The sequence below is a fragment of the Exophiala dermatitidis genome (genome assembly GCF_000230625.1).
Source record: "Exophiala dermatitidis NIH/UT8656 unplaced genomic scaffold supercont1.2, whole genome shotgun sequence".
In the NCBI taxonomy this organism is placed as follows: Eukaryota; Fungi; Ascomycota; class Eurotiomycetes; order Chaetothyriales; family Herpotrichiellaceae; genus Exophiala; species Exophiala dermatitidis.
In genome coordinates, this window is record NW_008751647.1 from 850,855 (window position 1) to 874,141 (window position 23,287).

General features: G+C 52.0%; 9 protein-coding genes across 9 annotated transcripts; 6 read left to right on the top strand and 3 right to left on the bottom strand.

The window, feature by feature from the left end:
* Positions 1 to 419: 419 nt before the first annotated feature.
* On the top strand, positions 420 to 1,196 carry HMPREF1120_01810 (uncharacterized protein; the record flags this gene model as incomplete). The annotated part of the gene is made up of 1 exon (XM_009155835.1): positions 420 to 1,196. One exon carries the CDS (start codon positions 420 to 422, stop codon positions 1,194 to 1,196), a length of 777 nt encoding a protein of 258 aa, XP_009154083.1.
* A 1,788-nt stretch (positions 1,197 to 2,984) lies between these two features.
* On the top strand, positions 2,985 to 5,104 carry HMPREF1120_01811 (NCS1 family nucleobase:cation symporter-1; the record flags this gene model as incomplete). Its single annotated transcript, XM_009155836.1, has 7 exons — positions 2,985 to 3,141; positions 3,204 to 3,443; positions 3,501 to 3,574; positions 3,637 to 3,856; positions 3,913 to 4,018; positions 4,071 to 4,701; positions 4,769 to 5,104. 7 exons carry the CDS (start codon positions 2,985 to 2,987, stop codon positions 5,102 to 5,104), a joined length of 1,764 nt encoding a protein of 587 aa, XP_009154084.1.
* A 753-nt stretch (positions 5,105 to 5,857) lies between these two features.
* On the top strand, positions 5,858 to 7,713 carry HMPREF1120_01812 (alpha-1,2-mannosyltransferase; the record flags this gene model as incomplete). Its single annotated transcript, XM_009155837.1, has 2 exons — positions 5,858 to 5,916; positions 5,970 to 7,713. 2 exons carry the CDS (start codon positions 5,858 to 5,860, stop codon positions 7,711 to 7,713), a joined length of 1,803 nt encoding a protein of 600 aa, XP_009154085.1.
* Positions 7,714 to 8,257: 544 nt separating this feature from the next.
* On the top strand, positions 8,258 to 9,643 carry HMPREF1120_01813 (alpha-1,2-mannosyltransferase; the record flags this gene model as incomplete). The annotated part of the gene is made up of 1 exon (XM_009155838.1): positions 8,258 to 9,643. One exon carries the CDS (start codon positions 8,258 to 8,260, stop codon positions 9,641 to 9,643), a length of 1,386 nt encoding a protein of 461 aa, XP_009154086.1.
* Positions 9,644 to 10,471: 828 nt separating this feature from the next.
* HMPREF1120_01814 (uncharacterized protein) lies at positions 10,472 to 12,208 on the bottom strand (the record flags this gene model as incomplete). The annotated part of the gene is made up of 2 exons (XM_009155839.1): positions 10,472 to 12,028; positions 12,095 to 12,208. 2 exons carry the CDS (start codon positions 12,206 to 12,208, stop codon positions 10,472 to 10,474), a joined length of 1,671 nt encoding a protein of 556 aa, XP_009154087.1.
* An 840-nt stretch (positions 12,209 to 13,048) lies between these two features.
* Positions 13,049 to 14,018, bottom strand: HMPREF1120_01815 (uncharacterized protein; the record flags this gene model as incomplete). The annotated part of the gene is made up of 2 exons (XM_009155840.1): positions 13,049 to 13,442; positions 13,567 to 14,018. 2 exons carry the CDS (start codon positions 14,016 to 14,018, stop codon positions 13,049 to 13,051), a joined length of 846 nt encoding a protein of 281 aa, XP_009154088.1.
* A 670-nt stretch (positions 14,019 to 14,688) lies between these two features.
* HMPREF1120_01816 (histone H3) lies at positions 14,689 to 15,217 on the bottom strand (the record flags this gene model as incomplete). Its single annotated transcript, XM_009155841.1, has 3 exons — positions 14,689 to 14,908; positions 14,967 to 15,120; positions 15,181 to 15,217. 3 exons carry the CDS (start codon positions 15,215 to 15,217, stop codon positions 14,689 to 14,691), a joined length of 411 nt encoding a protein of 136 aa, XP_009154089.1.
* An 821-nt stretch (positions 15,218 to 16,038) lies between these two features.
* Positions 16,039 to 16,512, top strand: HMPREF1120_01817 (uncharacterized protein; the record flags this gene model as incomplete). The annotated part of the gene is made up of 3 exons (XM_009155842.1): positions 16,039 to 16,265; positions 16,319 to 16,389; positions 16,445 to 16,512. 3 exons carry the CDS (start codon positions 16,039 to 16,041, stop codon positions 16,456 to 16,458), a joined length of 312 nt encoding a protein of 103 aa, XP_009154090.1. The 3' UTR covers positions 16,459 to 16,512.
* A 4,955-nt stretch (positions 16,513 to 21,467) lies between these two features.
* On the top strand, positions 21,468 to 23,096 carry HMPREF1120_01818 (26S proteasome regulatory subunit N4; the record flags this gene model as incomplete). The annotated part of the gene is made up of 1 exon (XM_009155843.1): positions 21,468 to 23,096. The coding sequence occupies one exon, from the start codon at positions 21,468 to 21,470 to the stop codon at positions 23,094 to 23,096; it is 1,629 nt and encodes a 542-aa protein (XP_009154091.1).
* Positions 23,097 to 23,287: the final 191 nt, after the last annotated feature.

A 23,287-nucleotide genomic window follows, 5' to 3' on the forward strand; every position in this document is an offset into this window, starting at 1 on the left:
CGAGCCGTGTGCCGCGTTCAGCTTTCCGCTTGTCAGACCGGCCAATTTCCGGGCAGGCGGAGCTCCCATCAATTGATCTGATCGATCGGTTGATCTGATCTGATCTGACCGCGCATCGCATCGCGTCTTCGGCGTTGGTCCCTGTTTGCTTCGGTCATTTACTCTGTGCGACGCCAATACATTAAATCTACTGTACACCATTTGCCCATTTTCTTAGGTACTTCAGAATCTCACAGAGCGCCCAACTTGCGGTCACCGTTTGCGCAAAGTCATCTATCTACTCGCGACGAAACGGAGGCATCAGCTGCTGCTGACCAGGCGAAATGTCTTACGAAATGTCGACGCGGCATGCGACACGTATAGGAACAAAACGTAAGCTACTATAGCACCGCGCATGGAATTTCAAAAGATTCAATGCAATGTCGCGAAGCGCTCAACTAATCTCTGTTCGCACAGCATTCAATCGCGAAAGTCAATCCGACGAAGCCGAGCGCGAATACGACCGCCTCCGTGATCTCGCACGACAAGAAGCAGCCAAACGATCATCCTGTCTGGCACGGTCCCAAGAAGCCTATAAGCGCGGCGACGGGGCAGCAGCCCACGCGCTGTCCGAGGAAGGCAAAGCGCACGGTCGAAAAATGGAAGAATACAACAAACAAGCGTCCGAGTTTATCTTTCGAGAAAACAATGCGCCCGGCAGAGTCGCTCCGGACACGATAGATCTGCATGGCCAGTACGTCGAAGAAGCGGAAGATATACTGGAAGAGCGGATCCGGTATGCTCAGGCGCACGGCGAGGACCATTTACATGTCGTGGTTGGCAAGGGCAACCATAGCGATGGACATATACAGAAACTCAAGCCGAGAGTCGAACAGGTCTGCAAGGAGTTGGGGCTACAGTATCGCACGGAACCGAATGAAGGCAGAATATATGTCGACTTACGAGGTGGGAATAATGGGAATTGGGCGGGAGGCTATCAACCGCAGCAGCAGCCGGCGTATCAGCAGCAAACTGGGCAACAAGGGTATGGATATGGACAGCAGCAGGCATATCAACAGTATCCGTCGCAACCTCACCAGCAACAGCATCAGCAACAGCAACAGCATGGACAACAAAGCCAAACGGATCAGGTGGAAAAGGTGGTTAAGAAATTCCTGCCGAGGATTATTAACAAGATACTTCGGTGGCTATGTTGATGTTGTACTGGAGTTAACTTGCTGGCGTCAATTCAGCTTGTGGCTTCTTATGCTTTCTTCCGTTGACCCATATTGTGAGGCAGCGGCAGCGGTTTGAATGGTCAGCCTTCCAGCTTGCCCGCACTGTACGGGAACGACAACAAGACAGCCGCCAGCTTTGACCAGTTCAAAGCAATCCGGTTCAGTTTCAGGTGGTACCAGACCAAACCGACCCGACACCGCGCGATCTAGCATGGATTAGAATGCCGGGTATCGGCAGGCAGAAGCGACCAGTTCGTCCTCTACAGGCTCTAACCTGACAAGGCCATGCGATGGCTCCGAGCGCCGCTGTGATGGAAGCTGACTGAGAGCAACTGCCGAGTATACCCCAGGAAACGGTCGCTAAGTTGACCCTGCTGTGTGGCTACCTGCGGTCGCTCTGGCACACAACACCCGTAATATACGATATACTTTGTCCCATATATTGTGATCCTTCACAACAACATCTAAAGTTGTGGTAAACTGATAAGGCGATAAGAGATAAGACGATAGGACAGTGCACTGACAGTGCTTGGCACGCGGCCCAAATTCCTGGGGTTCAAGTTACTTGATTGCATCAAGTCATGCACTGATCTTTATCTTTCGCTAACTCCTCAACCACCCGCCACTGGAGCTCACCCGACGCGGTCCATCCTTCCGTTACGGCCCTCGTTTGTTATCTTGAAGATGCTTTCGTTGGGCGATTTTCGCATCGCCAGCGCCTATCCTCCACTCGCTGGTGCCACATATCGTGGTCTGGCCCCAATGCTACCCCCGGAATCCACAGCGCGAGAAAGAGCGGACGCGCGGGAGCCCATAGGCCAGTTGAAGAACATTGATGTTGTAGAAAGACTGTCTCCCATGGCATCGAGTCTGTTAGCAGCCAACATATCGTCGCATGGATGCATATTATGATGCCCTCCTGTTGCGCCCGAAGTCTGGAGTTAGTGATCAACACAAACCGCCGATCAGTGGCACGAAGACGCGGTGAGAATAGCTGGTTATGACGACGGTTCAGCCATGGATGTGCAGGGTCCGCCAGTGGCTGCTATCACGAGTGTGGAGCAATATCCAGATCCCACGGGCCATTCTCGTATGCTGGACCCGACTCATGTGCAAGACAAAATCTTCAAAAAACCTGATGATAACCACGAGACCAACGGGACTCGCCTTTTTGTGTCTTTCTCCCTAGTCGTTCGGCTTGGCTTGTGTCTCGCTCGACGATTTGACAGTCGTTGTCCGAATGAGATCTTTGACCTCGAACCATCTTCTCCGTCCAATTGCCTCTCCTTCTAGAGGGCTACCCCCGGTCTCCCCAAGGCTGGCTGTCGAGCGCTACACCGCACTAGCCCTCGAGTTGCCCTCACCTAGCCTTATGATCCCTGCGCGACTTTACTGATAACGCTGCATACTTGTCCGGTCGTCGTTCGGCAGTGTGACATCAACCTTAGTCGCCTATCCGCTTACGACGATATGAACGGCCAGGTTATTGCTTTTGTTTCAAGACCCATTTAAATCCCTTTTATGGTCTCATCGGCCCGCGACATCGACATAGAATTAGAGACTATCGCGACCACCTCATCGGGCTTATTGCCACGATCTTCCCCTTGTGAAGATTCCGAACCACTACTAGAACGCTCTCAGGTACAATTTCCTGGGATACGGCCTGTGCTTGACAACGATAAGTCAGAAGAGAGCCTGAGTGGCATCGCCCTTCGTGGGCTCTTCCTTTTACTGCCCACCGCTACACAACGGCAAATCACTTTCACCATGGCGAGATTCAGAAATACTAAGGCAGCTGATGTGCTGTCGAAGTTGGCCACCAGCCAGGAACCTGGCCTCACCAGCGCCCAGTTGATGTTGATCAACGAGGATTTAAAGCCCGTGGAACCAGAACGCCGTCAATGGGGACCTTGGAACTTTGTCGGTAAGAAGACGGTCTCTCAGTCACTATCAAGTTGACGCTGCTTGCTGACGGGTGCTCGCCAGGGTTTTGGATTGCTGACTCGTTCAACATCAACACTTGGATGATCGCTTCTTCGAGTATCGTTGGTGGCGGTCTCGCATGGTGGCAAGCATGGCTTTGTGTGTGGATAGGTTACTTTATCGCCGCCGTCTTCATCTGCCTGACTGGGCGCATTGGTGCCGTGTACCACATCTCGTTTCCGGTCATGTCACGGGCCTCTTTTGGTATCTGGGGCTCCTTGTGGCCTGTCTTCAACCGCGCAGGTAAGATTTCAATATTACCGCCATTCTAGAAATGGCCGTTGCTGACATGTACCTTAGGGATGGCGTGCGTCTGGTATGGCGTTCAATCTTGGATAGGCGGCCAATGTGTGACTCTGATGATCAGAGCGATTGTAAGTCTTGACAAGGTCGACGTGTCATCACACCATAGAACGTTGCTAACTACGACCTGTAGTGGCCGTCGTTCTATACTCTCCACAACGGAATCCCTGGATCAGGCACGACCACTAGAGATTTTGTTGGCTTCTTCATTTTCTGGGTCGGGTCTCTACCAGCCATTTACTTCCCAGTCCACAAGATTCGACATCTCTTTACAGTCAAGGCATACTTTGTGCCATGTGCTGGCATGGCCTTTTTTGGCTGGGCCATTGCAAGAGCACATGGAATCGGTCCTAGTGAGCACCATGGATGAGAATGCTTTTTGTTATGCCATGATTCTGACTTCCTTTAGTTGTTCATCAACCAGCGACATCAACCGGATCGAAACTAGCTTGGGGTTGGATCTCGGGAATCATGAGTTCCATTGCCAATTTTGCAACTCTCATTGTCAACGACTCGTAAGTGTGACTGAACCTGCAAAGGCTGTGCTTCATGGCTGATCTTTCCCAGGGATTTCACCCGGTTCGCCAACCGACCAGTTGCGGCACTCTGGTCGCAACTCTTTACAATCCCCATCGGATTCGCCGTCACTTCCTTCATCGGGATCATTGTGTCGTCATCGTCCACTGTGATCTACGGCAATGCCATCTGGAATCCTCTCGACCTCCTCTCACAGTTCCTCCTGGATGACGCAACAGGAGCCGAGCGATTTGGTGTGTTTGTGATTGCGGCTGCATTTGTGTTGGCTCAACTGGGCACGAACATTGCAGCAAACAGCGTGTCAGCCGGTACCGACATGACAGCCTTGCTTCCTCGATATATCAACATCCGCCGCGGAGGTTACATCTGCGCCATTATCGGTCTGTGCATGTGTCCCTGGAACTTGCTCAGCTCGTCGAACAATTTTACCACGTATCTGTCCGCGTATTCGGTCTTCCTGTCGTCTATTGCCGGTGTCATCCTCTGCGATTATTACATTGTCCGAAAAGGGTATCTTGACCTCAAGGGGCTTTACCAGGCGCATCATGCCTCACCCTATTACTACTGGATGGGGTGGTCCTGGCGCGGTTATGTCGCTTACATCTGTGGCATAGCAATCAATGTCGTGGGCTTCGTGGACGCCATCGGCACGGAGGGTCCTGTGAGTAATTCATTCGCTTTTCCTAGCAATTTTGGAGTTGCATTTTGCTAACCCCAATACCATTCAGATGCCCATGGGCGCCGTCTACATTTATCGATTCAACTTCTTCTGTGGCCTCATCGTCTCCATGGCCGTCTATTATCTTCTGTGCTGGTGGAAGCCTATTCCTGCGACAAGCACTGTTTGGTGTGAGAAACCTGACGCCGCGGACCGGCAGTTCTCGGTCGTCTATGATGGTGAAGGTTACGACGAGGAACGATCAATAGGCAGCGTTGATGTCGATGACGGCACCGGCGTGGGTGGACATGCCCAGCATGGACGACCTGAATTTGGACCTGAATTTGCTCAACCAGATGAGAAAAAGACTGTGTACAAGGACAAGGCGCATGAGGCAGACTTTTGAGCGGCAAGTGACGATGGTAATGATGAGGACAAGTACAGAAATGGATTGGGGATGATATTGATGTTCTTACAATGTCTGTGGCGAGGCCGAGCCGGTCATTGTGTTAAGACGGGCTCGCGCGCACGGTATACAAGTTGCCAAATGATTCCCACAACAGAGAGGGGCATTTATTTGTATCTACATCCAGTTTGGGACGAGAAGATACGATGACATGTCCGCTTCCGTCAAGACCGTCTATGTTTCTTTTATCAGGAGTCCAAGGTCTCAAGGCGTGCACAATCGTTCTGGAGGGTAGGTATGTAGATAAGACTCGACGCGATTCGACTCGGACTTGGACACGGACTCGACTAGAGCTGGAATTTGGATGGAAGTCTAGGATATCTCGGGCAGCAATTCTTCTCACTGGTCCAGCCCGTAACCGTCTGTGATACTACCTAAGGATCTATTGACTTAATCACACGATGATATAAAGGAATATGAGGTATTTTCTACCAAAGTCGCTCTCGTGAGCGTGGTCGGTGTCGATGCAGCAGGGAGGTAGACGGACTAATACGGTTAGTATGTGGTCGACAAAAGCGGCACCTACATTTCCTCGGAAAGGACACCAACCTCAGCCTGAGACGCCTCAACCTCAACCTCAACTCTATGAATATGGCCTCATGGCTCATCCAACTTGAACCACTGTTCAAGTTTGTTGGGAAAAACTGTCCTCCTACCTCTTGACGGAATCACACTGTCCCATAATATCACACCATGGACCCAAGTCCAGAGTATGTAAACAGAGGGACAGATCCGGTTCAAGTGCGAAAAGGGTAACCAGTGCTCTGGCATGCTCCTGAAATGGACTCCCACTGACCGTCAGTAGAGCGAAGCCTCAATCCGATCCACGACCAGCAGCTATCAGATTTTATCTCCCTCTGAATGTCGCCCTGTACACGTGCTTTGCGTCACATCTGCTCGCTGCTCTTTATGCTCCAATCCAGGACTGTGACGAGACGTTCAACTACTGGGAGCCATTGCACTATCTGACCCATGGCTATGGCCTTCAAACATGGGAGTATTCTCCCGAATTTGGCATTCGCAGCTGGGCATACATCGCCATCCACGCTATTCCAGCCAAGATTTTGAGCTTCGTTGAACAGTCCAAGACCTTTGAGTTCTATGCTTTGCGAACCCTCCTAGCCTTCATCTGTGCAGCGAGCGAGGTCCGGCTCTATTCGGCCATATCTCGAGCTCTCAATCCGAGGGTTGGCATAATATACCTGATGATTGTCGCCGTCACTCCCGGTTTCTTTTATGCTTCAGCTGCCTTCTTGCCGTCCAGCTTTGCCATGTACACATCCACCCTCGGCCTGACGTGCTTCATGGACTGGCATGGCGGTCCAAAAACCGCAACAGGCATCATGTGGTTCGGCATTGGGGCTTTGCTTGGCTGGCCCTTCGCCGGAGCTCTCATCCTGCCATTCGTCATTGAGGATTGGCTGATTGCTGTGGTAGGTCGAGTGGACCTTTTCGACACCTTCAGGAGGTATCTTGACGGCGCCGTCCGTTGTCTGGTTGTTTTGGCCTTGCAGGTCAGCATCGACACATTTTTCTACCACAAGGTCATTGTCGTCCCATGGCGCATTGTGGCGTACAATGTCTTCGGTGGCAAGGACCGTGGTCCGAACATATTTGGAACAGAGCCCTGGGACTATTATGTCCGCAACCTGCTCCTCAATTTCAACATCTGGTTCATTCTCGCTTTGGGATCGGGGCCACTGCTTTTCTTCCAGTGGATCGTCTTGAGACAACATACCACGAAACAATCACTGCTTAGGACGTTGACCTTTATCACGCCGTTTTACCTCTGGCTGGCGATCTTCACTGCCCAACCCCACAAGGAAGAGAGGTTTATGTTCCCAGCCTACCCGTTCCTTGCCTTGAACGCTGCCATGGCATTCCACTCGCTTCTGGCGTGGGTTGGTTCGTCGGATTCGGTGATTTTTGGCAGAATCCCGGCCAAGCTGAAACTGGTCGCTATTCTGTCCACCGTCTTTGTTGCTGTCAACGCTGGGTTGTTGCGAATCATCGGCACAGTCAGTGCCTATCGCGCGCCTCTGCAGATCTATGAAGCCCTCGAAACTGCGAACGCAACGAGAACTGGCGACACAGTCTGCTTTGGTAAGGATTGGTATCGATTTCCATCGTCTCACTTCCTGCCTCACGATATGCATGCAAAGTTCGTTAAGAGCGAATTTGATGGACTGTTGCCTGGAGAGTTCCGTGAGGCCGGAACAGGATTTGGGTTCTTTCCGGGGACTTGGCTCGTCCCTTCGGGAATGAATGACCTGAACCGAGAGGATCCGGGCAAATATACTGATGTGAAGCACTGTACCTACCTGGTTGACTCTTACATGCCTGGCACTGAACCCACCGAGCATGAGCCACTGTATGTCATGGATGATGGCTGGGAAAGGGTTACGTGTGCCCCGTTTCTGGATACCGCCAGGACGGGAATCGTGGCACGGACAATTTGGATTCCAGAGGTCTCAGTCATTCCACCCAAGTATCGTCGACATTGGGGCGAGCACTGTCTTTTGCGGCAAAGGCAGAGCATTGCGAGTTGAATGGTCATCATAATGAATTGAACAAGACTTCGGCATCTGGAAGACGCGAGTATGACCCCAGACATTGAGTATCTGACTGGCCCATATGTCGTCGAGATTGGCCACCACCGTCCCTTCGCTTCGTCGGAATACCCAATACCCTGCTGCGCAGCAGGCTCTCGTGGTGAGATGCCGCAACGGCCAGCTCCTGCGGAGAAAACCAGACTATTCCCGATGTGGCATTTTGTTCCAGCAGAATCCGACCATGTGATTGGCTGAATCCGGACCGCACTGTTGCATGGATGGTCGACGATAAGGGTTTCGAGGGGCATTTGCGATAACAAGCGTGGTAAGGCAATGCGAACGCTCGAACCCCTATGTATGCAGGTCACAAGTGTCAACACCAGTGGAGGATCGGCATGTCGACTCGAGGATATGCTCCCTCATGCTGGGAAGTCTTATACATATCTAACCCCGGCCATGCCCTCCCGCTGAGTTGAGTTCATTCAACTTCCACCTTTCGTTGTAGGTAAGGCATATCTTGGTTCTTCCTACTCGTAACACAATGGACACCCGATTCCCCAAACGGTTCTTGTCAGACCTGGCCGCCAGGGCACACCCTTACATCGACCGAGCCAGTTCACACCTCCAAGAACCGGCCCAACACTGCTCGTCGGTCTTGAAGGCAGCCGAACAGGAACTTCGCATTCTCTCTCAAAGACCCTCGTTCCAAAAAGAGATTGCCTTCTTCTTCTTTGCCTTGTTGCTATGTGCCATCGTTGCCATTTCACGCCATCTATACCTTCGCCATTTGAATTCCCCTACCACCACCAGACCATCAACTCCATCCACGGTCGAAAAGGCACCGTACACGAAACCCGCCACCTCAGCCCGCCAACCAGGAACATGGCCACCATCATCATTCAAACGACCCACCCCACCACCCTACCCCAACTGGTCGATCGAAACGACCAAACCACTCCCCTACCGACCCTTCCGATACGGCCCAAAATACTTCATCACCATGGGCTTGAGGAATGTGAAATGGGAAGACTGGATCGAACTAGACAACCAATATCCCCGCTACCACTCCGACAAGCAACGACGGATTCTCGAACGCGGCTCCAAATGCTGCAGAACCGCCCCCGAAGCATATCCCGCTGCGGTAGAACTACTCGAAGAACTGCGCGAATACCTCTGTGACCGATACCCAACCCTCTACCAACGCACCTCCAAAGGAATCAAAAACCTCTGGTCGGGGGAGGAACTAGACACGACATCGCGCCCATTGCCCGAAGACCCAATGCAAACATGCGGCCGCCTAACACAGGACGATTTGGCCATCATGATCGAACGGCCCGACGGCCAGTATTACTTGCTTGCCGGGTCGATCCTGTTAGCTGGCTTTTGGCGCCTGGAGGACAAATACGGCATGCCACTGTCTGAAATCCACACGAGCGGCGACGTACCCCAGTTCCGCGAGAAGCTGGAAAAAGGAATGATGAACTTTTTCAGGAGACTTAAGCCGGAGGAATTGGTTGCTCGCAACAATTATTTCCTGCAGGTCGATGATAATCTCGCTTGGTCGCATTCGATTGGATCCGAGGATTCAGATGGCATCAGCTGGAACACGGCGGAGAAGGATCGAGCGATCCAGCATCATTATTTCCGCTCTGAGCGCCAGACGTTGCGGCGGTTGCCCAAGAGCGGTGGTGTCGTGTTTACGATTCGTACTTATTTTTTGCCGGTTACCGAGATTGCGGAGGAGGATTATGTTCCTGGACGGTTGGCTAGTGCTGTGAGGTCCTGGGGTGATGATGTGAGTCGGTATAAGGGGAAGGAGAAGTATGGTGATGTCTTGTTGGAGTACCTTGACAAAAAACATCAGGAGCAGATTGATAGAGGGTTGGATTTGGATAAGGAGGATGAGAAGAGGAGTTATCCGTGGTGAGAAGGACAGTGGCCAGGGACATCCCGGGGGAATGGGTGTTCGGGGGCCTAAAGTGGTGAGCCGGTGGAAGGGAGATGAGACGTGCACGTATATGACACGTACATAGGGGGTAACAGGTGCCCGTCCACATACAGTATACATATGTATATAGTAGCGACCTGAATATGGTATTGAAAAACTCCAAGCAGGATATCCTCGTCGCCAACGGATGGATGGATTAGCTCAGGCCTGGATTTGTTGATTTTCGCCCTTACCGTCCGTCGCCCAGAGACGGCGGGGGACGGCTAGGCTTCTGCGGCCTATCTACAGTATCAACCCAAAAACTACTGTAGAAGTGACATTGATGAGTCATTACACCGGTAGTCAGTCACAGACATTGCAGGACTACTACTATACGGACACCATCATCGTGGGGAGATCGTTGGGCCGACTGGTGAGTACATGTAGTTCATGCATGGTGTAAGCGCGTGTGTGGATATGTATATTTTGATACCTATCGATTGTCCGGATTTGTACGGGTATTTTTATATTATTTCTATCCCACCTGCGCCTCCCAATTCAATAACAATAGCCATACAACTGACCACTACTCACCGACACAAAAATCCGGATCACATCATAACATGGCAGTCAGTCAGGATGTAATAATTCATGCATGTATGTTACTAGTATCTCTCGGGACGCCGAACTGTACAGACTAATGGATGAGATGACAATCCTTGCTCATTCCAACATCAGCTGAAAAGGCTCAAGACTCATGTCTTGTTATCTTGTTCATCTATTGTTACAAGTCATAAACCAATCCCTACCTCGCTTCGCTCCGTAAGCCTAGACCCGACTTCTTCTCGATGATCCTCCTCCATCGGCAGCTTGTTGCCCAGCAGCAGCGTCGGCGTCACCGTGTGTCTGTTCGACACCAGCAGCTTCCCTCATCTTCCTCCTTTCCTCAACCTCCCTGATCCTCAACTCATTCCTCTCATGGATCCACTCACAGCCATCTCGGAACTCACAAACCCGACATTTCCAAGCATCATGGACCTCGACACCCTTTGGAGAGCGTTCGCCCTTCCAGAACGCCAGGACATCATAGAGATACGATTTCAGGAACGACGGGTTGAATATGATTGATTTGCTGCCGAGTAGCTTCGATCCGGTCTTGGAATCGACGTACCGCGCCGTCAATAGTGGTGAGAGACGAGTTGGAAACGAGGCTGGAGTTGAGAGTTGGGAGAGCGATTGAGGGGTTGAAGAAGCAGTGTCGGGAGAAGAAACCAGAAACGTTTGTTTCAATTGGGACAGCATAAACTCCCAAAGACTGGCGAGGTTGTTGTGTTGTAGTAATATGTCCATGGAATCCTGAGTCGAGGTCCAATCCATGTCATCGGAATGAGGTATGTTTTCAAACCCTTCTTCTTGGTTGAGATTGCCAATCTGGGCAATAAAGGAATCAGAAAAAGTCTCTCGCACATCCAAATCGTACCGCGATGCGAGGTGGTCAAGAGAAAAATGGCCCAGGGCCAGATTCTCAAGTATGTGGTGATACAAGTGCAGCTGCACGATCGTCGGGCGGATGCTGGATCCTGTGGGAAGAGTTGACGTCCCTCGAGTTTTGACATCGGTGATATAGATTCTCTTTTGCCCATCCTTATCCTCTCTTCGTGTCGTTGTGGAAGAGTCAGAGTCACTAGTATGGGATTGAGAGTTCGAGTTTTTGTCATTGTTGTTTGTAAGTGCTTCAGTCAACGTCTGCCCTTGTGCCCTCATGTCGGTGGTGCTGGTGCTGGTGCTGGTCACAAGGTAATCCCTTATACTGGCCTGATATTCCGGCAGCAGAAACCTCTCAGAGTCCTGCTTCGAACTCGACAGCAAATGCTTTAAACTCTGCTTTTCCAGTTTCGGGTCGGGACATTCGTAGCTCAACTCGTCAATCACCCCATTGACCAGCTCGCCACCAATAAATCCCCAGACCTCCAGCTCTCTAGTTCTGCCCGTGGCACGCAGCGTTCTTAGACCCTGTATGACATTCCATATTCGCAGACCCCAGCTATCTTCCTTTTTGGTCACTGTCACCTCGACTGTGGCGTGGACTTCGTCCTCCAGCGCTTGGTGGACGGCCGTGCCTTGCTTCATGGCGGGAGTCCTTCTTTTGCGACCATGTTTTGTTAAAACGTAGTAGTATTGCAGTTCGCACCAGGCGGGCGAAACGAGGTCTGTTACTGAGAGCGGCTTTTTGGGTGGTCGTCGGAATCGGTCTAGTAGGCTTCGTGTATCTGTATCTGTGGTATCCGGCTGACCTTGACCATCTCCTTCTGCTTCTCCTTCTCCCTCAGGTGGTAGTTCATCGTTGTGGTTTCGTTCTTTGCTCGGTCTCGCTTCAGCTAGCCGCTGGTCAGCGTCAGCTCGTCTGTAAGAACAGCATTGTTTCAAGTGCTTTCGGTAGTATATACTTACTATTCGGGTCGAGTATGGCCTGCTCTGAAGACTCGGACTGGTCTTGTGCGCCCCAATGACGCGCCGCCTGGTGACCAAACACCTTAGGCAGACGAACGGCTCGAGGCGCTTCATAGTCCTCGATATCCGTCACCACCAACGGCGCGGGCGCGACAGCTTGTGCCCGACTGGTGGCGACCTCAAGAAGCAGACGGTCGATGATCTCGAGTTCTTCAGGGTCTTCTGCAAAGTCGCTGTATTCGTCCTCGATGTCCACGTCCTGCCATTTGCCGGCTGCTATGTTCAGATCTATCGTCGGCGTGTCCACAGCCATAAGTTGGTCGTTGTCTTGAGATCCGGGTCCGTTCGCAAGATTCGACATGGTAAGGCCTGACTCGTGCGTGAATGTGGAATGTGATCCGTGGTGGCGATTGTAAGCGTCATGATCCTAACTGCGCGACTTTGAGGCTCCCTCGAGACACGGACCCTTCGACGAGTGAAGAGGAAGAGCTCATGGTTGATTCACAAAGGATACCTAACGGCCAAGTCATGGCATTTGTATATCGTGGGTCGAGGACTCGTAGAAGGAGCCGTCTGCCTGCTGCAGCGCTCGACTGTTTAGACGCGCCGTGGGGGCTTGTTTATTACTTGCATCTGACTCGTCCTCGACGCACGACCAAAGTGTCACACCAAAATATGAAGGATGGACGCAATCCAATCGCTCCCACGACTCTATTGTAATTCTATACAAGTTGTCGGGCTTTCTGCGCCGTACTGCTCTTCTATCTGGGAAACTGACCTTTCTCTGCTTCGAGTCTATCCAACGTCCCAGCAATGGTAGCCACACTGCCAACCGTCGCTCCCTGATGGTGTTTCATGGACGTCCGCCTCATCTTTGTTGATTCGCTCGTGGGACCCTTTTATCCTGTATTCTTGGTCTTCACTCCCATAAATAAAGTCTAGTAGGTTGTTGTCTCACTTCACCCGAACTCCCTCCGGAATGACAGGTCTGCTCAAAGAATCCGTAGCCAACTCGATCTTTTCCTCCTTTCTGTTCAAGAAACTCAAATATGCCTGCCATGCGACGGCAAAGATGCCCGAGAACATGAATCTATATTGCGGCATGATGAACCAAAAACTGAACGCCGTGACCGCAGGCCATAGTTTGAGCGAGTTCACAATGCTGATGGGCACAGTGCCTTTGATTCGGGCAATGATGCCAGAAGGCGGCTCCCCGGTCAAGATGGCTTGCATACCGAAAAAATAGGTGTTGAAGACCGGCGTGAACACGGCCTGGTTAACCACGACTTTGGTCGCAATAGACGCAACTTTGGACGAGAAGTTAAAGTTCCTGCCCAACCAGAGAAACCTGTTTCGTTTGTCTCGTGTCAGTCCAATCCACAACACTCTGCTATGCTCGCAATCTCGTCGCGAGAAGCACCTCGCCACGGTAGAGCCTGGTGCTCACCGACGGAGGAACGTCACAGACGTACCATTTATATCCTGGAATCGAGGCCACTGCCCCGATCGTCAACATCCGCAATGTTCGGATCGGATCATACGGCTCTCCTCCAATGTCTTGCGCCAGTAGATCACCACACAGATAGGTGATCAGGGTCGTGGATACTTGCACGGTGTACGGCCTCTTCACCTGAGTCCGATGGAACCAGCTGAAGAAGGTCGAGACTGGCCCCAGTCGGTGGTACCATAGCTGAATGGGAATATCGACCGGTCGCGCCGCCGCTTTCGTAGATTGGATGCTCACTTCGTTCGGGACATGGGGAGGAAGCGCTGTCTCGGTCAACTTGGTCGACTGCTCTTTGGGCGACGAGCTGGAATTGGATGCGCTGCGCTGCTGGTCATGTTGAGGCCGCCGCCCCCGTGGTATCCGTGGTCGTAGCGACCTCGTACCAATCTTGACAGTCAGCCGCTGCAGAGTTAGCATCATCGGTAGGGTGCCATGATTGAGAATGATACTTTGACACGTCCCATCAAAGCGTTGCACTTGGGATTGTTCACACAAGACTTTTCTTACCTTTCCATCGGGGAGGATTGGACGCGGACAGGGCGCCGATGACTGTTGAGCCGAATTCGGCTGTAAGACGCAGGTCCACCGCCCAATGACGCCTTTTTTAGGCATGGACCTCGGGTCAGTTTAGGCAACCCATTCCCTATTTCGGGCCTCTCGGCAGCCTAGAAGAGCCCCATCGGCCCTATTCAGGCATGCCAGATAAGCAACGTGCAGCTACAAGGCGACACGCGCGATTTCCTGTAAATCATCGACTACAGCGAAACTACATTGATGAAACAGTAGACAGATTCATGTTTGGACGTGAATTGTATTTTCAACGTCTATCTCGATGTCGGCGCATTCTGCTGTGTCCAAGTCATGTCTGTATGATTGGATTGCTGTGATGATACAAGCAGAAACGCCGAAGCCCCAGGACCACCCGATTGTGTCTTTGGAAAAACAATACAAGCCATATGATTCATTCCGTTTCGCCGGTGCAACTCATGAAAACCCCGATACCCATCATCATGCCCAACTTCCCATGTCTGCTGGTTGAATCATTTTGACCACATCAAGTGGCAACGAATCAAGAGACAGTCATAATCTAGGATCGTTCGCCACGAAGACGACGAGCAAGCTGGATGTCCTTGGACTGGATGGTGACACGCTTGGCGTGGATGGCGCACAGGTTGGTGTCCTCAAAGAGAGAGACGAGGTAAGCCTCAACGGACTCCTGGAGAGCGCCGATGGCCGAAGATTGGAAGCGCAAGTCAGACTTGAAGTCCTGGGCGATTTCACGGACAAGACGCTGGAAAGGGAGCTTGCTGTAGGAATTGTTAGCTTTCTAGGTCAAACTGCGATGAAGTTGTTTGTCAGACTGACCGGATGAGCAACTCAGTCGACTTCTGGTAGCGACGAATCTCACGGAGAGCGACGGTACCAGGCTTGTAGCGATGGGGCTTCTTGACACCTCCGGTGCTTGGTGCAGACTTGCGAGCGGCCTTGGAGGCGAGCTGCTTTCTTGGGGCCTTGCCACCTATTAAATTCAGTCAGATAAGCTGCGGCGACGACGAGGTTGAATTGTCAGATAACTTACCAGTGGATTTACGAGCGGTTTGCTTCGTACGAGCCATGACGATGGATATTCAGATGAAGACTTGAAGTTGTAAAGAGTTGTTGATGGGTTTGTTGATGAAAGGTGGGAAGGTTGGAGATGATGAGTGAGGCTGACGAGGAAGAAAGATAAGTGGTGGAGTGGGCGGGACAGGGAGGTATTTGTAGGTGAGGAAGGGCAGGCAGCGAGGCTTGGCGGGCTGATCCAGATGCCGGGGAAGCGTGATGCAGAGTTCAGAGGCAGTGACTGGCAGCAAAATAATCAGTGATCGCGCTACCTCTGAAAGTTGCAAAAACAAGTGATCAGATCAGAGCTGCGTAAATTGATCCGTTGTCAGGCGGCTTTTTGCGGGCGCCCGTGATTCAGAATTATTCTCGCCCAATTGGGATTGGTGGTGATCCCGCCCCTTGGCATACCACCTCAAGATCTCCCGCTTGCGCTGCACACCTGCTCAACCCTGCAATTCGTATATTCAGCAAGTGATAATTTGTAGTTAATGCTTTGCAAATAATCGCAGTGACTCATTGCCTCTATTATCTTCAGGATCAGTCATTACAGGCAGTGGTGGGCGCGAAATCATTGGAAGCAGAGCCGCAGCAGGCAGTACTGCAAGAGGCGGCTCTGAATTCTGATTGGCTCTGATCTGGCGTGCCGTGGTTGATCTGGTTTGGGCTGCCGGGGTGCATAAGTTCCTCCCCGCCCGCCGTGTCCCCAATCAAAGTTACTACTTCCTCTATTCCATCCACAACCAACCCAACACCACCCAGACTCAACTCTATCTCTCTGTCTCATCTTCATCCAACTCTTTCTCCAACCAAACTTCATACCAACTCTATCATCATGACTGGACGCGGCAAAGGTGGCAAGGGCCTCGGCAAGGGTGGTGCCAAGCGTCACCGCAAGATCTTAAGAGACAACATCCAGGGTATCACCAAGCCTGCCATCAGACGTCTTGCCCGCCGTGGTGGTGTCAAGCGTATCTCGGCCATGATCTACGAGGAGACCCGTGGTGTCTTGAAGACCTTCCTTGAGGGTGTCATCCGTGATGCCGTCACATACACTGAGCAGTATGTTCTTCTACCTAGATACCTGTACTGGCATATACTGACTTGTTCGCTAGCGCCAAGCGAAAGACTGTCACGTCGCTCGATGTTGTCTATGCTCTCAAGAGACAAGGACGTACTCTCTACGGTTCGTACTTCTGCCTGTCTTTGCCATCTTTCCATATATTGACATCGCCCTTCAGGTTTCGGTGGTTAAGCGCATTCTTCAAACACTATCACGACATTGTCCTGTGGCATGAGCCATGTCTGCCATCATACCCATGGCATGGTTTCGCCACATCTTTTTTGCTTTGCTGGTTTTCGGAGTGGTGTTGGGCGACATGCAAATGGGTTCTTGCAATGGGGTCGTCAAATGGTCATGGTTATGATGGGATGGCAAATTCTCAGGTGCCTTGATGTATCATACGGGCACAGCACTACTATGAGTCAGCCTGGGTGGCGTTGACAGACGAGCTGAGTCAAAACGACATAAATCATCAGCATCAACATGAAATCACTTTTTCAAAGCATTCTGTTCATTGTTCCTTGTGCAGTGTACGCCTTCGGTTCTCGTGTCATGTGATAGCTTCGCTGTGGCGGGTTGTGTCTGGGCTGGCACCGTCTTGTGAGTTTCGTCCCGGCTGTTTGGCTTCCCGGCAACTTGTGGTTGCTGTTGTGACGCAGGTGTACTCTTGTCATGGTGTCCGCTAGGTATGACATGCCGTGGTGCCTGTTTGGGCGGTGATGCCACGGGTGTTGTGCCTAGTTCCGGCTTCTGAAACAGCATCACCTGCTTGGATACTGTAAAGCCTTTTTTTTTTCTTCAGGAGAGCGTTAGGCGCCAACTACGAGGTTCAAGTCTCAGTATTGAATGGCAGGATCTACTGGGCCTCGGTTCCAAGGCATTATCAAATTATACCAGGAGTGCGCAATGGTGACTCTTGTATTCATGCCATTCTGGTGTCTGCATGAACCAGGCTTGTACGTGAGGGTGCCCAGTCTCGGGATCTATCGTGGCTGTGACAGTGTACTCGTCATTGCGCTGCTGCCTGCAGTGGCTTAAAGGGCGTTCGAATGCATTTTCGACTTGGATGTAGAGTGGTGACCATCGCTGCGCCTGGCTTCGGTGCATTGCAAGAAACGGCGCCATGCAATGACCGACTCTGCATTGGATTCCACGCGTGGTTCAGTAGTTTACTTCGAATGTACAACTTTGATGATACCTGGCATCTTACAATTGGTCAAATCTGGTTGTGATAGACCATTTACGTGTGTTTGTTGTTATTCGTTGTTGTGGTGTGAGCGTGTGGTTGATATGCGGATAAATATATTTTTGTGTTATGCGGAATTTATTCTTGCACAGCCATCCTCACAAACTACATACTAGTACACCATCACATTACCCATGTAGCATTGCTACGGCTAGGAAGCACTATCACAGGAGCATTCATCTTGTTGGCCTCTAGGAGAATGACCACCTGTAGGATTCAATTATTTGCGCAATACGACACGAGGCCACAACTGCGCTGTTGATGACCTGGTACAACGATTGAGTACCTACTAAGCACAGGCCGAGCTTCAGCCACTGCCAGGAACATATCACAGACAAGCTCAAAAAGGTGCAATGCGAGATCCTACAGCGGCCGTAAAGGGCGCGGCTCGATGACAGAGCTGACAAACCGACTCCTTTCCATGTCGCAGTCAGCAACAATTGAGACACGTTCAGGTCTCCAAAGTGTGCGTGTACCGGCAATAATGAATCCCGTATACCGACCAGGCTGAAGCAATGAGGCACGGCGGGAGATCAGCAACAGCAACCCGAAGGCAAATAACACGAAACGCCCACAGTGGGAAGGGTTGCGATCCGTTCGCCGGTCCCCTGGTCAGCGAACTCGATGAAGTAGCTGTCCTCCTGATCATCAGCCTGTTCCTCGAAGCACAGGTCAGCACCATGGCTGAGCACCTCTTGGCCGAGAATACACAAGCAAAGCATCGTACACAACTTGGAAGTCAAACTATCAGAAACGGAATGACATGCTTGAATCGGCAGGTCGTACGATCTCAGATCGACGCGTAGACTACCCATCACCGCGGAGATTGAAGACAGCGCAAGCTCAGCCCTGCGGATGTCGTGTGTTCTGTGACACCAACACAAAGGTAGGTACAGTCCAGCTTGCCATGTGCCTCAGGGCGACAAACCTAACGCAAGCCGAAACAGCTTGTAATGGTTGCCTGTTCCGGCGATCTCCTTTCCTGACTCGGATGGACGTGGCACATGTGGCGGTGCATGGCTTCGGGCCACTCATACATCGCAGGGATACAACCCCGTGACAAACTCAGCTCCAAAGCCACAATGAGCAAGCCACACTGGACTGATCCAGCGACAAGTTGCCCGGAAAATCCTGGTCCCAGCAGTCGAGGCCTGAATAACGACGACAGATCAGGCTGTGCCGAACCATTTTCTTGGAAGCGGGCTCGAAAACCTGCCACGGGAACACCGAATCGAGATGTAGCCTGCTCCCAAGTAAGACTCGGCGTTTGCGGCCTACAGTTGACAGCAGTCTCGTCGACCTGTCGAACGGAGTGTGTGTTCTACCAGAATTGTTTTGTCTCTACGGAATTGTACGGTCGCAGGGCTTGGTTGGGCCTTCTTCTTTGGGCTAACCAGGTCGGCTGCAAGCTGCAGTCCACGCTCCCGGAATGCACCGAGCGGTAGCCGGCATCAGTTGCCGTGTAGCACCACTGGCACCCTCTTCTTCTGCAGGTACTCCTAGAGCCAACAAACTCTCACGCAGCAGCATGTTATTCGCCCAACAGAATTTTCCCAGCGCTGCATCGGCGTCTGGATCGCTGCAACCCAACGACTGCCGGCAAATCGGCAGTCGCAGTGTGGTACAGATCAGCCCTGGGAGCCGTTGGAGCGAGTCGGTGGGCGGGGCCAACTGGGTTCAACCCGATGCGCTGCAACTGCAGGCTTGACAGACCCTGGGATGTCCCTGCATCACTGGCATCTGCTAACCGCTACTAGTAGTACTGATGAACACATCGACTTCTAGAAGACCTTTCGAGACAAGGGGTGGGCCCGGGGAGAAATTCCGCCCACTTTCGACGGCAGAACTTGTCGCTGGCAGTTTGATCGACCATTGAGGTCCATTCGGCTTGACCACAGCCTCGATATAGCTGTTAATCAGCCTAAAAATAATGGCCAATCCCCCAGAGTAACAGAAGGACGGGCAACGGATCCGGCTACCCACGGGGACGCAATCCATAAACATGGAACACGATGATATGGACAACGATCGATGTACGGAACGTACAGACTGCCCAGTGCAGCGAGTCTTCTTGGTTGATCATCGCGGCCGTGCATCGACGCGAGGGGTCAAGCCACTTTCATTGCAATCGGTATCACAAAGGCGCGCGAATGAGATGTCATCCTTACCCAGCTTGGATCACCATTCCGCGTGTCGAGGCCAGAATAGCAGTGGTATTACTGGAGCAGAGACTTCAATTACTGACTGATGCCTATCTCAGCAGCCGAGGCTTCCATCAGCTGTCGATGACCAATCTGAAGTGAATCATGTCAGCTCGCAAGCCAACCATTATTGTAGCCTACACATGCCTGTTTGAGGCACCTCGGAGATGATGGAACATCTGGGAAAGTATGCAAGTACAGCTGCCTGCAGCAGGCAACACCGAATCGGGTCACCCATGCGAGCTACCCCGAGGAGTAACAAGCTGAGCCTTCCCAACTTGAACTTGCACATGTTGATGCCCGAGGAATTCTAGAACCCGAGCTAAAAGTTACGGTAGTTGTACGCACGACAGCTAGAGGGAAGCTGCTCGCAGGTTCTGGGTAATACGAGCCGAAAAATTCCCTCGTCCTAGCGTCATTTTGTAATAACCACTCACCTCCTTTGGGTGAGTGCTTAGGCATCGATGATTGGTGAAGGAACATACACAGCCACAGGGCTGCCACCATGAGCCAATAATGATTCGAAGCTGTTTGGTCTGGCCAGCCTCAACTGGAAGCGCTATCGTACTAGTGCATTGTAAGAGTTTGACTGCCAAGTGTAATCGTACGTACAAACAAACTCTGCTCAAGGGCTGGACTCAGCCAATGTGGTGCACGGTGACCCCGGCCTAACAAAACGACAGGGAATGGCGGTACTACCCAGGGCTTAGTCGTACCTAGGTCGTGCTAACAAGACCCTGCCTTCAGTACCCGACATGCAGCAGTGCCAGGGAGTAGCATTGCAGAGATGCATACCTCCAAGGCTGCACCGAGCCTTGACACACTGCACTGCACACGAGGGTGTCGTAGCCGCGAATGTCCGGCGGGCCCTGGTCGCTCAGCCCTTTTCTCGTTTGCTAATGATAACAACAGAATTACCGATAAATGTGCCAGACTCGGCCCAAGAGAGCGAGCATCACAGCATGAACATCACCACATCACCAACTTGAACGACGAGCATCACGACTGGACGCACTGGCACCCTCTTGCGAGCGTTGGCCCAATCCGGAGTAGCGGCCGCGGACCCTGAAGCATCATCCGTTGTACCCACCACTAGCGGTGCACCACTTGAACCCTGCCATCATCGTCCAACGACGTCATTTGGTTGCCGACTGCCCGCATAAACCAAACGAGACTGCGCTCTTTTTCCATCTTCCCGCCGACAATTGTCCATCAATCCCATACCAACCATACCACACCACACCACACCACCGAGGCCTCTTCCTGGTCACTGTGCACTGCCGCATTAAGCAGAAGAGAAAATTCTCAATACTAGTCGATAAACCTGAAATCAGATTCTGCCGCTTTGACTCAGCCAGTCCCGCATCTCGTCCGATACCTCCGTTCCTGCATCATCTGCTCCATTCCAACTATTTCCAATCCGGTCCCCGGTGACCCCGTCTTTGGCCGGCGGGACTTCAAATCCTTCCTCGACTATAGATACATTTGCCACCCTCCATCCTCCTCTCGCATCTTCTCCAGACTGAGTATACGATACCTCCACGCTGTCCTATTACCAATCCACGAACGTCGAAACCAAGATCGCAACTATACAACCCAACACCTACTCACCTTTCGCCTCCTTTCCTCCTTCCTATCACTCTCCTTCATACTACACATACTCTCATATGCAAAGACCATCACCAAACTCACAATCATCGAACCCGAGCGTCCGCGTTCAACAGTCTACGCCGACGCCCTCAGAACAAACATCCATGCTGGCGCAGAGTTCTTTGGTCGGTGGATGGAACGACGGGTATAACGCAGGAGGCTTCTTGAGCGCCATCCCCAAGAATTTTCAAGACCAAAGATTTCATAAGAGAGGCTCCTCTGGTTCTTCCGTCACCTCGGGTGGCCCTCCTTCGCCTCTCAACCACAACACCATATACCCTCACATAGTCGCCACCTCCGACTCTTCCAACTTTCCGTCCAGCTTCGACTTTGACTTCAACCAAACTCCTCATACTGCCAAATCTGAGTCTGCAATGATGTACTCTACAAACTTCGGAGGTCCCGTTGACATGAGAAGGATACAGTCGGCAGGCACCGACGACCGCGCGTCTTACTCACTTTCCGCGCCTCACTCGGCGTCGACAATGAGTCACAACTCTCCTGCGACACCGCAGACGACATACGAGCCGGAGTACGACGAGAAGCACGTTTATGGTGAGAATTCTGCCGACGACGATTTATTGTTCGAGTACTTACAATTTGACGCAGGCTACCCTTCGGCCGCGTACCAACAATCGCTGCAAGACGTTTTCCCCGATCAACACTTTAACATCGATTTCTCTCATGCGCAGCAACAGCCCCAGCAACAACAACAACAACAACAGCAGCAGCAGCACAATGTCCCGCGGATGGGTATGCCGCAACACCGACAAAATATGATGGCTGAGAGGTTACAAGCGGCCCAGCAGGATCATCTGCGCACGGCTTCGCCAACCTCAAATCCGCGGGACAAGTCACCGTTCCGGCAGAATTCTCCGTATAGCATGCCGGCTCCGCCGCAACGGCCACCGACCTTGCAGAAACAGCGGACATCAGTGTCTCCTAAGGAGTTGATGTTGGATGACCATGACATCGATGACAACCAGACTCCGTTGTTCCCGGATCAATCACATCAGATGTTCAACAACAACCGGAGGGTCCCGTCAAACTTGTCGACCTTTACCACACCTACCCTGGCAGCCTCGGAGTCTTCGATGCAAATCCCTCAACAATATCCTTTTGTCAGCCAAAACAATCAGCAGCAGGATATCACACCGGACTTCCCGTCGCATCTCCTGTCGATGGAGTCCACTGGGGATGAAGGCCCTTCGGAACCTTCTAGTCAGCAGTCGACGCAAATGCCTCAGCCTCAAACCCAGGCTGCTGCGCCTCAGTTGCAGTCGCAGTCACAGTCACAGTCACAGTCGCAAACTCAGCGCCCTGTTGACACATCGTCTGACTCAGGCACCTACTCTTGTACGTACCACGGATGTCACCTACGGTTTGAGTCACCGGCGCAACTCCAGAAGCACAAGAGGGAAGGCCATAAGCAGGCATCACCCACCGGCGCCACGTCGCCTAATCTGGCTCTGCGCAATTCGCAGGCTGGTCCTCACCGGTGCGACCGGATCAACCCCAGCACGGGCAAACCCTGCAATTCTGTCTTTTCACGGCCGTATGATCTGACTCGGCACGAAGACACGATTCATAATGGCCGGAAACAGAAGGTCCGGTGTCATCTGTGTACGGAGGAGAAGACTTTCTCGCGTAACGATGCGCTGACCCGCCACATGCGTGTCGTTCACCCTGATGTCAACTGGGTCGGCAAGCAGAAGCGCAAGAATGCCAAATGAGCGATTGATGCCTGACGACTGCCATTAATTTTCGTCTCCTTGCGGAGAGAAACCGGGAGATATGGACTGAGTTTCCATTATTCCTGCGCCTTATCCGAGTCGAGCCAAGTCTAGATCAGGCGTTACCGCGCCGTATGACCGTCTCGTTGCAGCAACATGGTTTTGCTTGCAAGCAAGATGTTGGTTATCAA